General features: G+C 46.3%; 1 protein-coding gene across 1 annotated transcript in view; it reads left to right on the top strand.

The window, feature by feature from the left end:
- The window catches only part of PDE4A (phosphodiesterase 4A), a 204,170-nt gene that overhangs the window by 172,769 nt on the left and 18,872 nt on the right, over positions 1-12,529 (top strand). Inside the window, exon 7 of the mRNA XM_030195292.1 lies at positions 11,461-11,554. Coding sequence (XP_030051152.1) covers positions 11,461-11,554 — 94 coding nt within the window. The remainder of the gene's footprint in view (positions 1-11,460; positions 11,555-12,529) is intronic.

Below are 12,529 nucleotides of genomic sequence, written 5' to 3'. Positions count from 1 at the left end.
TGCCAGGTACTTGTGACCTGGTTGGCCACTGTTGGAAACAGGATGCTGGGTTTGATGGACCTTTGGTCTGTCCCAGTATGGCAATACTTCTGTACTTATATATAGGACTGACTTTTAGCTGGTTAAATGCTGATAATCGGCATTCTCAGTGAAACTAACTAGTTAAGTGCTGCTGAAAATGGTCGGTTAGCCCTGGACAGGTGATTTAAACGGCCAGCAGCCCCCTACAATTTTCATTAACAGCATAACAATAGTGAAATGACCAAATATAAACAGAAAATACAATCAGTGAGGTAAACTTGAGAAAACAGCAAATTAAAACCTAATAATACGACTGACATGAAACAGTATAAAAAATAAACACATTTAACAGTACCGTAAAACAATCATATAACAGAAATACGATACAAATGATACCATAATAGACAGCATGGGAGAACATTCATAACAGAGATACTTTTACTGCTGTAATTGTCTTGCCCATGTCTGGTTTATTCTTGCTGAACACAGTCGGGTGAATTTCTTGAAACAAAATAAACAAAACATACATCTATACATCATGAACACATGGGCAGATGCATTTCGTCTGAAATTAAATGCAGAAAAAACTCAATGCCTGATACTCACCTCCCAATACAACACAAATGAATTCAACGCGATAAACACACCAAACCTAAACCTTCCGATCTCAGAAACGCTCAAAATCCTTGGAGTCACTATCGACCGCCACTTGACACTCGAAACCCACGCAAATAACACAACTAAGAAGATGTTCTACTGCATGTGGAAATTGAAAAGGATAAGACCATTCTTCCCAAGATTCGTCTTTCGCAACCTAGTGCAATCCCTCGTGCTCAGCCATCTGGATTATTGCAACTCACTATACGCAGGCTGCAAAGAGCAAATACTGAGGAAACTTCAAACAGCCCAGAACACAGCAGCCAGACTGATCTTCGGAAAACCAAAATATGAAAGGGCAACACCACTACGAGAGAAACTACACTGGCTTCCACTTAGGGAACGCGTCACTTTTAAGGTATGCACATTAGTCCACAAGATTATTAACGGTGAAGCCCCAGCCTACATGTCCGAGCTGATAGACCTACCACCCAGAAATGCTAAAAGATCAACCCGAACATACCTCAACCTCCACTTCCCTAATTGCAAGGGCGTGAAATACAAGACGCTACACGCGTCAACCTTTTCTCACAAGAGCACACAGCTTTGGAATACACTGCCGCGCATCCTAAGAACGATTCACGAACAAGCTTCCTTCCGCAAATCATTGAAGACCCACCTGTTTGAAACAATCTACGGAAAGAGCCAAAACACATAGAGTCCACACTCACTATTCATCAATGCATCACCCCCCTTAATTCCACATCACCCATACATGTACTCACAGAAATATGTACACCATATGTCTTTGTGCTTTACTACTGCCCTTTAAGCTTCCCATTGTCTCCTTCCAATGTTTCAATGTTGATGTCCCATTGTAATATTCCTAACGATACTTCGATGGTCTCGCATAACCTGTACAATGTAACCCATAACCAAGCTGTACAATTGTATTTCCACTATTCATATCTTATTGTAAGCCACACTGAACCCGCAAAGAGGTGGGAAAATGTGGGATACAAATGCAATAAATAAAAATAAAATAAATAAAAATAAGATAAATATCAGATGATGCAGCACAATAAAAAGAAATGAAAGCCTTAACAGGCAACACAGTAGAACATTCATATAACATAGATTTGCTCACTGTACAAAGAAACATCTTAATAGACGGCCGAGTGGGCCAGCCCAGTTGTAATATAGAGACACTGGACAAGATGGGTAATAGAGGCATTGGAATAAATAGATGAATGCTTAAACCGAAGGCAAATGATATGTACAGTTGAATAAGAGAAAAGGAACTGGTCTGAGGTCCAGGTGCAGAGTGAGTGGATAGTCGCTTGGGAGAAGAGCCAGGTTTTCACCTGGGAGTCAAGTTAGACGTAGCCCCTCTGCAAGGAAGTTCCAGAGCGTGGGGGCTGCTCCTGAGAAGGCTCGGTGGTGGGCAGCACATCCTGGGATCCCTTTTGACCAGGGTACAGATAGTGATGCTCTTTGGGGAGGACCTTAGGGGCCTCAAAAGTGTGCAGAGGGTTAATGTGGAGGAGTAGCCTAGTGGTTAGTGCAGTGGACTTTGATCCTGGGGAACTGGGTTCAATTCCCACTGCAGCTCCTTATGATTGCTTTTTAATGTATTTATAAATGACCTAGAGATGGGAATAACTAGTGAGGTAATTAAATTCGCCGATGACACAAAATTATTCAGGGTCGTCAAGTCGCAGGAGGAATGTGAACGATTACAGGAGGACCTTGCGAGACTGGGAGAATGGGCGTGCAAGTGGCAGATGAAGTTCAATGTTGACAAGTGCAAAGTGATGCATGTGGGTAAGAGGAACCCGAATTATAGCTACGTCTTGCAAGGTTCCGCGTTAGGAGTTACGGATCAAGAAAGGGATCTGGGTGTCGTCGTCGATGATACGCTGAAACCTTCTGCTCAGTGTGCTGCTGCGGCTAGGAAAGCGAATAGAATGTTGGGTGTTATTAGGAAGGGTATGGAGTCCAGGTGTGCGGATGTTATAATGCCGTTGTATCGCTCCATGGTGCGACCGCACCTGGAGTATTGTGTTCAGTACTGGTCTCCGTATCTCAAAAAGATATAGTAGAATTGGAAAAGGTACAGCGAAGGGCGACGAAAATGATAGTGGGGATGGGACGACTTTCCTATGAAGAGAGGCTGAGAAGGCTAGGGCTTTTCAGCTTGGAGAAGAGACGGCTGAGGGGAGATATGATAGAAGTGTATAAAATAATGAGTGGAATGGATCGGGTGGATGTGAAGCGACTGTTCACGCTATCCAAAAATACTAGGACTAGAGGGCATGAGTTGAAGCTACAGTGTGGTAAATTTAAAACGAATCGGAGAAAATTTTTCTTCACCCAACGTGTAATTAGACTCTGGAATTCATTGCCGGAGAACGTGGTACGGGCGGTTAGCTTGACGGAGTTTAAAAAGGGGTTAGATAGATTCCTAAAGGACAAGTCCATAGACCGCTATTAAATGGACTGGAAAAATTCCTCATTTTTAGGTATAACTTGTCTGGAATGTTTTTACGTTTGGGGAGCGTGCCAGGTGCCCTTGACCTGGATTGGCCACTGTCGGTGACAGGATGCTGGGCTAGATGGACCTTTGGTCTTTCCCAGTATGGCACTACTTATGTACTTATGTACTTATAAGTCACTTAACCCTCCATTGCTCCAGGTACAAAATAAGTACCTGTATAAATGTAAACCGCTTTGAATGTAGTTGCAAAATACCACAGAAAGGCGGTATATTGTCCCATTTCCATTTAAGTACTCTGGCCCATTTTGTCTGAGGACCTTCAAAACCAAAGATAGACCACTAAACCACTAACCTTGTCATGTATTTCTTTTTAACGATGACCCTCCTCTTCAACCCATCTCTAGCCCGCTTTTCTCAATTTGGAAGTTGTCTCATCATGCCATATTAGACATTTTAACAAAATTCAGATGAACTTTTCCTGTCGTGGTTTCCGAATACAATCTGTGGCTAATGTAATCAAAACCAGTAACCCCAGTGAAGCTGGTCTGGCGAGCCCCCGTTGCTCCATTCTTGCATCTGAACAAGTAGATTCTACTCTTTAAACACTCCTTTCATAATAAATCAGTTCATCTAGAAGGTGTCCCCAGCCTCAGTGATTCACGTCCACATGCTACCCCACTGTACACCCCAGAGGTGGCTGCACGGCTTGTTTTTGAAGAGTTAGAACTACTTCTTTAAGGAGGGGTATCCCACAGGCAGACATGCTCTGCATTAGCAGCAAGAGCAGAAGTAACTGGGCAGACTGGTTGCTTTTCTGTCATCATCTACTAGAACATAACAACATAAGTGCTGCCAAACTGGGACAGCAGTGGCCAAGCCAGGTCTCAACTACCTGGCAAGATCCCAGAACAGTAAAACAGATTTTATGCTGCTTATCCTAGAAATAAGCAGTGGATTTTCCCCAGGTTCATCTTAATAATGGCTTATGGACTTTTCTTTTAGGAAGCCATCCAAACCTTTTTTAAACCCTGCTAAGCTAACTGCTGTTATCACATTCTCTGGCAACAAATTCCAGCGTTTAATTACACGTTGACTTAAGAAATGTTTTCTCCGATTCATTTTAAATGTACTACTTTGTAGCTTCATTGCGTGCTCCCTAGTCCTAGTATTTTTGGAAAGAGTAAACAATCGATTCACGTCTACCCATTCCACTCCACTCCTTATTTTATAGACCTCTATCATATGTCCCCTCAGCAGTCTTTTCTCCAAGATGAAGAGCCCTAGCCGCTTCAGCCTTTCCTCATAGGGAAGTTGTCCCATCCCCTTTATCATTTTCTTTACTTATGTCCATAGCAACCAGCCAACTCTTGATCCACAGTCTTGAATCCCGGTACAGCAGGGTCAGTGCTCCAGCTCCAGAGCAGGAGGTTGAGCTGGTGGCTGTGAAGTTCTTCATGATCGAGATGATTTTACCTAGTTAATAATTCTTTCTCTTATTTTTATAGTGCTACGGGGTGTACCCAGTGATAAGAGCTTAGGTTTCACTATGTTCCTGCCCTTGAGAGCTTACAGACTGAGTACCTGAGGCAGTGGAGATAAATTGACTTGCCCAAGGTCACAGGGAATGTTAAATGTCAGAGGCAGGATTTGAACTCGGGTTTCCCTAGATCTCAGCCTATTACTCTTACCACTAGGCTACACCCTCTCCTGGGGATACTGAAAATTACCAGCCACAGTGTGGCAGAGTCTACAACACTTAGGGTCAACATTTGAACTCCCGTCCAAGGGCACAGAAGTACTCACCGAGCGGCCAGCACTCTCATTTTCAAAGGAGAATCCTGGTGGGGGGGGGGGGGGGAAGGTATTTCCTGTGGACTTGTAAGAAACACAGAGACCTGGGCTGCAGAATCTGTACAGGCTTTCGAGCGGTCGGTCGTGGGCATTACCTCTGTACTTTATCTAGAAAGAGGGAGATGCAACCCAACAAGCCATGTCCTAACCTTGGTCAACTTGGCAAGACTTGTGTGGTCACCTCCGGTCCCTCCCCTTATGTAACCCCACCAGAGCCAACCCTGTCCCACAAGGCTTAGATTCTAGGCCCAATGCTTCCCGGTTTTGGTGCTTTCCCTGAGGTGCTCGGAAATGGGAGAAGATAAAAATTCAGTAAGTCCAAATTCATGAACGTAGCGCTTGGAGTGGCTTGTGGAGAGGGTGTATTTGTGTGTGTACTTCGGAGATCTTGCTCAGACTGGTATCACTAGAGGCCTTGTTCAGGCTGAACAGGAAAACAGCTGCAGCCTCAGGCAGTCCATGTGTTTCTGTGGAAAAGGAACTCTCCCAGGTGTCTCCCGGTTCTGAGAAATGGCCAGGAGCCCTCTTGGAAAGCAGCAGCAGCAAATGGAGGGGAGGGGGGAGAGGGCTTCACCTCCTTCTTTCTGCATTCAGTAACCTGCTCTCCTTTCCTCCCCTGCAAAGCTGCTGAAAGCGCCAGAATACAAAGGAGTGTTTTTGGTTCCAAACCCAGCTTTGCCGCTTCACCCTATCTCATCCCAAAAGGCCGATCCATTGCAAACCAGCGTCTCTGGTTTCGATTACTCCCATTCATTCCTCCTAGCGCATATCAGGGCCAAACCCAGTATCATATTAGTGCCACTAAGGGATATCCCACTGAAGCGTCTACCAGTCTGCAGGGCCCCATCGGGACGAGAGCTGATCCCAATTCGTAGCGCACAAATCAGGGCTTAATCTCAAAGCATGATAAAGGGGGGCAGACCGGCTCTCCTATGAGGAAAGGCTTAAGAGATTAGGGCTTTTCAGCTTGGAGAAGAGGTGGCTGAGGGGAGACAAAAGAGGCCTATAAACCCGGAGTGGAGTGGAACGGGTGACTAACCTTTCACATAATTTCTAAGGCAAAAGGACATTGATAACACTTTTAAAACAAATTAGTGCACAACTGAGCTGGGGAATTTGATGCCAGAACAAGTGGTGACAGCAGTTATCGTCACCTGAGTTTTAAAAGGTTTGGACAAGTTCCTGGAAGAAAAGTCCATGCTCATATTAGTTATATAGATGTGGGTAGGACGCTGCTCATTCCTGGGAGCAAGTGGTAAGGAATGCATCTGGTCCTGGGGGCTTTTCACATGCCCTGGTTCTGAAACTTCCAGTTCTGCTACTGGGGTGACACTGTTTCCAACAGTGGCCAATCCAGGTCACAAGTACCTGGCAAGATCCCAAAAAAGGTTTATGCTGCTTATCCTAGAAATAGTGGATTTTCCCCAAGTCCAATTTAATAATGGTCTATGGACTTTTCCTTTAGGAAGCTGTCCAAACCTTTTTTAAACTCTGCTAAGCTAACTGCCTTTACCACGTTCTCTGAATTCCAGAGTTTAATCACACGTTGAGTGAAGAAAAGTTTTCTCCAATTCATCTTAAATTTACTACTTTGTAGCTTCATTGTGTGCCCTCTAGTCCTAGTATTTTTGGAAAGAGTAAACAAGCGATTCACTTCTACCCATTCCATTCCACTCATTATTTTATAGACCTCTATCATATCTCCCCTCAGCTGTCTCTTCTTCAAGCTGAAGAGCCCTAGCCTCTTTAGCCTTTCCTCATAGGGATGTCATCCCATCCCCTTTATCATTTTCGTCGCCTTTCTCTGTACTTTTTCTAACGTCCTCATTTTTGTTTTCCATTCCTTTTCTAATAATACCTAACGTTCTATTTGCTTTCTTAGCCGCCTCAGCACACTGAGCAAAAGGTTTCAACGTATCATCAACGACGACACCTAGATCCCTTTCTTGGTCGGTGAAAACGACTCTTCAATGTTATAATGGTATCTGAGGACTGCTTTGGACAATACGCTAATCTGTCGTAACAAGGCCAAGGCCTCCTGCTTAACAAAAGAGAAGTCAGGCTGTCTGGACCTTGTTCTAAGAGACAGCTGCCCGTCCAAGAGCAGTTTGGTTTTGATCAAGGCTTTGCTTGTAATGTGCCAGGAACCGCAGGCCTTAGCATAACACTGCTCATGGCCTGGTTCTCTTGCATCATCTTACGTTTAGAAAAACAAAACAAAAAAAAACCAAACTTGTGAGGTTTCTGGCTTCGTTCAGCGCCCGTGGCTCTGAGTTCCCTCTCTCAGACAATAACTGGCACGGTGCTCTCGAAATCTTCCTGGCAGTTGGAAGAACAATGGAGGCTTCTCCAAGAAATTCTTCCACTGATGCTACTATAAACATCTCCCCTTGTTGTGGTTCTTGTTCTAAGAAAGAGAGATGTATCCCATTTTCTTATTCGCACAGAGATGCGGCTTTCGGCAGTTTGGAAGCCTGAGGGGGGGGGGGCAGCAGGACAAGGCAGAAAAGATCCAGAGCTGAAGGTGGATTTGCTAAACCGGAGCCTACTGTTTTGGACAGTAACCAGCGGTGTGGGGGATGAAAGCTTGATGGCGGAAAAGGAGGGGAGCTCTGTGGAAATCTTGAGTCGTCTTCCGTGGGGGAATAAGAATGCGAGTAGGGGGTGGGGTAGTAGATAGGGGAAGAGGAATAAAGAATATGAGAAGGCACTTTTTCATAGAAAAGGTAGTGATGGCATGGCAGCATGTCCTTCTAGAGGTTTTTGTTTTGGGGGGGGGGGGGGGGGGACAAAGAGAATTTGAGACTCTGTGGGACCTTGCGGTAGGATAAAGATGGGCATCGTTATAAAGACTTGAAGCAGCGTACAGAAAAGCTACAAAAATGTTATGGGATTTGCGTTGGAAGACCTACGAGCAGAGACTTACTGACCTGAGCAAGTATACCCTGGAGGAAAGGAGAAACGGGGGTGGGGGGGTGATATGATACAGATGCTGAAATATTTGAAAGGTGTTAATCCGCAAACAAACCTTTTCCGGAGACGGGAAGGCGGTAGAACTAGAGGACATGAATTGAGGTTGAAGGGGGAGGGGGGGGCCGACTCGGGAATAATGTCAGGAAGAATTTTTTCACGGAGAGAATGATGGATTCTTGGAATGCCCTGTCGCGGGAGGTGGCGGAGATGAAAACGGTAACGGAATTCAAAAATGCATGGGATAAACTGTTCAGAAGGAATGGATCCACGGAATCTTAGCGGAGATTGGATGGCAACACTGGTAACTGGGAAGCAAAGCTAGTGCTGGGCAGACTTCTACAGTCTGTGCCCTGAAAATGGCAAGGACAAATCAAGGTCAGGTATGCATATAAAGTAGCACATACTATGAATTTATCTTGTTGGGCAGACTGGATGGACCGTACAGGTCTTTATCTGCCGTCATCTACTATGTTACTGTGTTTGCATTTCACTCCATGCTTTCTGTCAGGTTGGGTAGAGCCTAGTACCATTCTGGAGTTAACAAGTGTTTAAAGACACAAGATTTAGGGCAGAGGGTGTCTTGCTGACTGTGGCTTCCTCAGAGGCGTTTTTTTTTTAACTAAACAATGGGCAGTCTGGAGAGCCCAAGAGGTTTTTATGGTTCACTGCACCCTGTGGAGCCACTTCCACTGGTAAACATGAGTCTTGTGTCTTGAAACACAAAAGGATTGCACAAGCGCTCCCCTGACCTGCAATGGGATTCCGAGAAAAGGAATCCCTTGTCAGCATTGGCTGAAGCCAGCCCGGACCAGATTGACAGCAGAGGGAAGCAACTGGCGCCTTGTTTGCCTTGGCCTGATGGCGATGCATGGCGTTGAGTGTTGTGAGGATGACAGTAGGTTTACAAACTGTGCTTCCACCTGTCCAAGGTTGTCCTAGTGTCATTGAGTTCTTACAGCAGCTTCACAAAGTCCCTCTGCTCCTTTCAGGATCGAGAGGGGCATCCGTTTTATGACCTGCATTCCCTGTTCTCACTTGGAAATATTTGGAAGGGGAGGGGAGGAAGGAGCTTGTGTAATACGCAAAGCAGGGCTGTGAACACGCAATGCTCTGGGACTTAACTGGCCAGAAATGACCACTGACCGGTTAAATCGCTTGTTTGGGTCTTTCCACTAATTTTTAGCGGCATTTAACCGGCTGTCGCCACTGGGTTAGTGCTTCGGTGAAAACCAGCTGTTTTGGGGGGCATACCAGGGGCTGAGTCGGCACATGGCCGGTTAAGCGGCCAGGTAAGTGTATAAATAGGACCACGTGAAACACAGCCCTATCTGCAGTAACCCATGGATGGTTAAGTTCTGAATATCGCTGATTCAATGCAAAAGCCTGGACATGGGCCTGACATTGAATATCTGTGAATACAGGGCCACCGAGAGACACAGCCAGGCCCAGAGCAGGACCGCCCCCCCTACCGCACCATGCCCCCCCTCCGCCCCCTTACCTTCCTGTGTCTGCTTCTCCCTCGGTCTGTCGTCTTCTGCTCCTGTGTGCCGGGACCTGGGTTATCACGTTAACGCAGTCATCCGGGCCCTGGCACACACAGGAGCAGGAAACCGACAGACCTGGCGGAAGCAGGCAGGCAGGAAGAAGCTTCTGCTCCCTTGAAACTTTGCTGGTGCCAGCCCCCCCCCCCCCCCCCCCGGAGGCCGGGCCCGGGGAATCTTGCCCTCTCTCGGCGGCTCTGCGTGAATAACGCCGGCAGCAGTCAGCAAAACGCTCACTGCCGCTGACTGAAATGTATCCCTAGATTTATTGATTCATTGCTATTATTTTGGAGGGAAAGATTCTGGTGTTCACTGAGTAATCGTAAAATTCGGACTAAGTCCAGCTCATAATGGTAATAAAGGTATTGAGCCCCTGGATTTTTAGAGAGTAAATCTCCACCTCCTGAAGGTACAGCATCAGCAGGATTTGGGGTACCTTGAAGAGGGTGGGGGGAGGGAGTAGGTTTTAGTGAAGAGAAGAGGCCTCTCTGGAGGGGAGGAACTTTCTATTAGAAAACATCAAAACCTCGGTCACCCCCACTACCAAGCAGGGGCGTAGCTACTATGGGGCCACGGGGGCCTGGGCCCCCGTAGATTTGGCCCTGGACCCCCTGCCGATGACCCTCTCAACCCCCCCTCCCGCCGCCAACCCGCCATCGCCGTCTGCTACCTTTGCTGGTGGGGGACCCCCAACCTCCACCAGCTGGTCTTCTTCCTTCGTTTGGTTTCTGACGTCCTGCACGTACAACATGCAGGACGTCAGACTCAGAAACCAAACAAAGGAAGAAGACTTCGGCTGGCGGGGGTTGGGGTCCCCTGCTAGCAAAGGTAGGCGACGGCAGGCGGGGGGGGGGGGTTGAGAGGGTCGTCGGTGGGGGGGGGGTCAAAGTTGTTGTTGGTGGTGGTGCTGGCGGCGGCGGGGGGTTGTCGGCAATGGCGGTGGGGGGGGCGGCGGCGCCGGGGGGGGGGGTAAAATGTGCCCCCTCACCTCAGGCTCTGGACCCCCCTCCCGCCGAAGTCTGGCTACACTCCTGCTACCAAGGTAGTAAGTTTTTGGTGCCCTGTGTGATGCCACCTGCAGGCTGAAATGTAGAACTGATTCACCTGCCTCTGGGTCATCTGAACAGGATGAGCCAGGTTTGGATTTTTACTGTCCCTCACCCACATCCTCTTACCCCCCTCACCCACACCCTCTTACCCCCTGTGCGTCTGTGTGGAACCGGCTGCTGACGTGGAGTGGGTAAGCAGGGCCAGTGCTGGGCAGACTTCTAGGGTCTGTGTCCCCAAAACAGCAAGGACGGATCAGGAATCAGCGTTTTATACCTCATTCATATCAAATGCTACGAGTTCAAGTGCTGTATATCTCAGTGGGGGAGTGGAAGACATAGTAAAGAGGAACGTAGTGAGTAAAATGTTGTAATGATGCTATTGGACTGTTGGTTCAATATCAAATTGATAATGAATGTGACATTTGGACAGACTGGACGAACCATGCAGCTCTTTAACTGCCATCATTACTGTATTACTAGGTCACTATAATATAATAACATATGGGATCAGCTCACATATGGTCCTTATACTCACTATAATGGAATAATATATGGGCTCAACCCATCTGTGGTCCTTATAATGTATTAATATAAGACCTCTGCCCACCTGCAGTCCTTATACTCACTATAATATAACAATATATGGGATTTGCTCACACATGGTCCTTATACTCACTATAATGTAATAATATAAAGCCTCTGCCTGCCCGTGGTCCTTGTACTCACTATAATGTAATAATATTTGGGCTCTATTTACTATAATGCAATAATATAAGGCCTCTGCCTGCCTGTGGTCCTTATACTCACTATAATGTAATAATATATTGTCTCTGCCCATCTGTGGTCCTTATATTTACTATAATGCAATAATATAAGGCCTCTGCCTGCCTGTGGTCCTTATATTCACTGAACTTCTCCTTTTCTTTGCCAGTTCAAGAGAATGCTGAACCGTGAGCTTACCCACCTGTCTGAAATGAGCCGGTCTGGGAACCAGGTCTCTGAATATATTTCTAGCACGTTTTTGGGTGAGTACCCAGTGAATGCTGGTGGGGGATGCCTTGCTCTTACTAGGGATGTTGCAGAGGCCTGAGCTGTGTATCATGAAGTGTATTTACATGGAGAGCTACGGAAGATACCCCTGAGTTCTACTGGGAGGCTGTTAACCCAGTAACAGTGCTGACTGGTTCTGTACCCCTGAGAGGCTGCTACCCAGTTAATAGTGCTGACTGAGTCCCAATGGGATATTTATTTATTATTAGGATTTGTTTACCGTCTTTTTGAAGGAATTCACTCAAACATAAGCAATAGACAATTACAGCAGTAAAAATATTCAAATAACAATACAAAGTATGGCATAGTATACTGCTTACAATGTCAACACAATACATAAGAGACAGTGTAGGGTATAAGCAAAGATGGAACCTATAGATAGGTAAGAGAGTAAGAGGAGTTAGATAGTAAGGTGATTAATTTAAAGAAAGTTGCACATAACTGAATAGTGTCACTGAATATCCCATGATGCTCTCTGGTTAGTGCTGGAGTGTCTGGGGACGGTATTTGTATAACTATCTGGTTAAGTTAGGTTGTCCTCCGTTAACCGGGTAATTGTCCATGAACTGCCACTGAATACCGGAGGCACCCAGGGAACTCCTGGAAGCCTGAATATCAGTGTTTAAAGAACCACTGATTGCCACCAGCTGAATACTGCCCTCTAGAGGCGAATTAGTGAAACGGCACCAGGAAGATCCACGCTAAACTAGTATAAATGGCGCTATGCACGGAGCGTCCTTTTGATTTGTACGCAGGGTCCTTTGCAGAATACTGCTTAGCGCAAATCTTATGCCTGCTAAAACCTGCTGGAATCCTGTTACCCAACTCAGGCATGGAAATGACATAATTTTATAACATTGTGCCTTAAATCCTGGGACAGTACCTGACCCGCTCATGGCCACCAAATCCCCCTTCAGTAGCGCACGAGAAGTTAGGGGCGTAAGTAAGTC

The sequence above is a fragment of the Microcaecilia unicolor genome, chromosome 3 (genome assembly GCF_901765095.1).
Source record: "Microcaecilia unicolor chromosome 3, aMicUni1.1, whole genome shotgun sequence".
Lineage (NCBI taxonomy): Eukaryota > Metazoa > Chordata > Amphibia > Gymnophiona > Siphonopidae > Microcaecilia > Microcaecilia unicolor.
The sequence above is the reverse complement of the archived record's forward strand: the minus strand, read 5'-3'. Positions and strand labels throughout refer to the sequence as shown.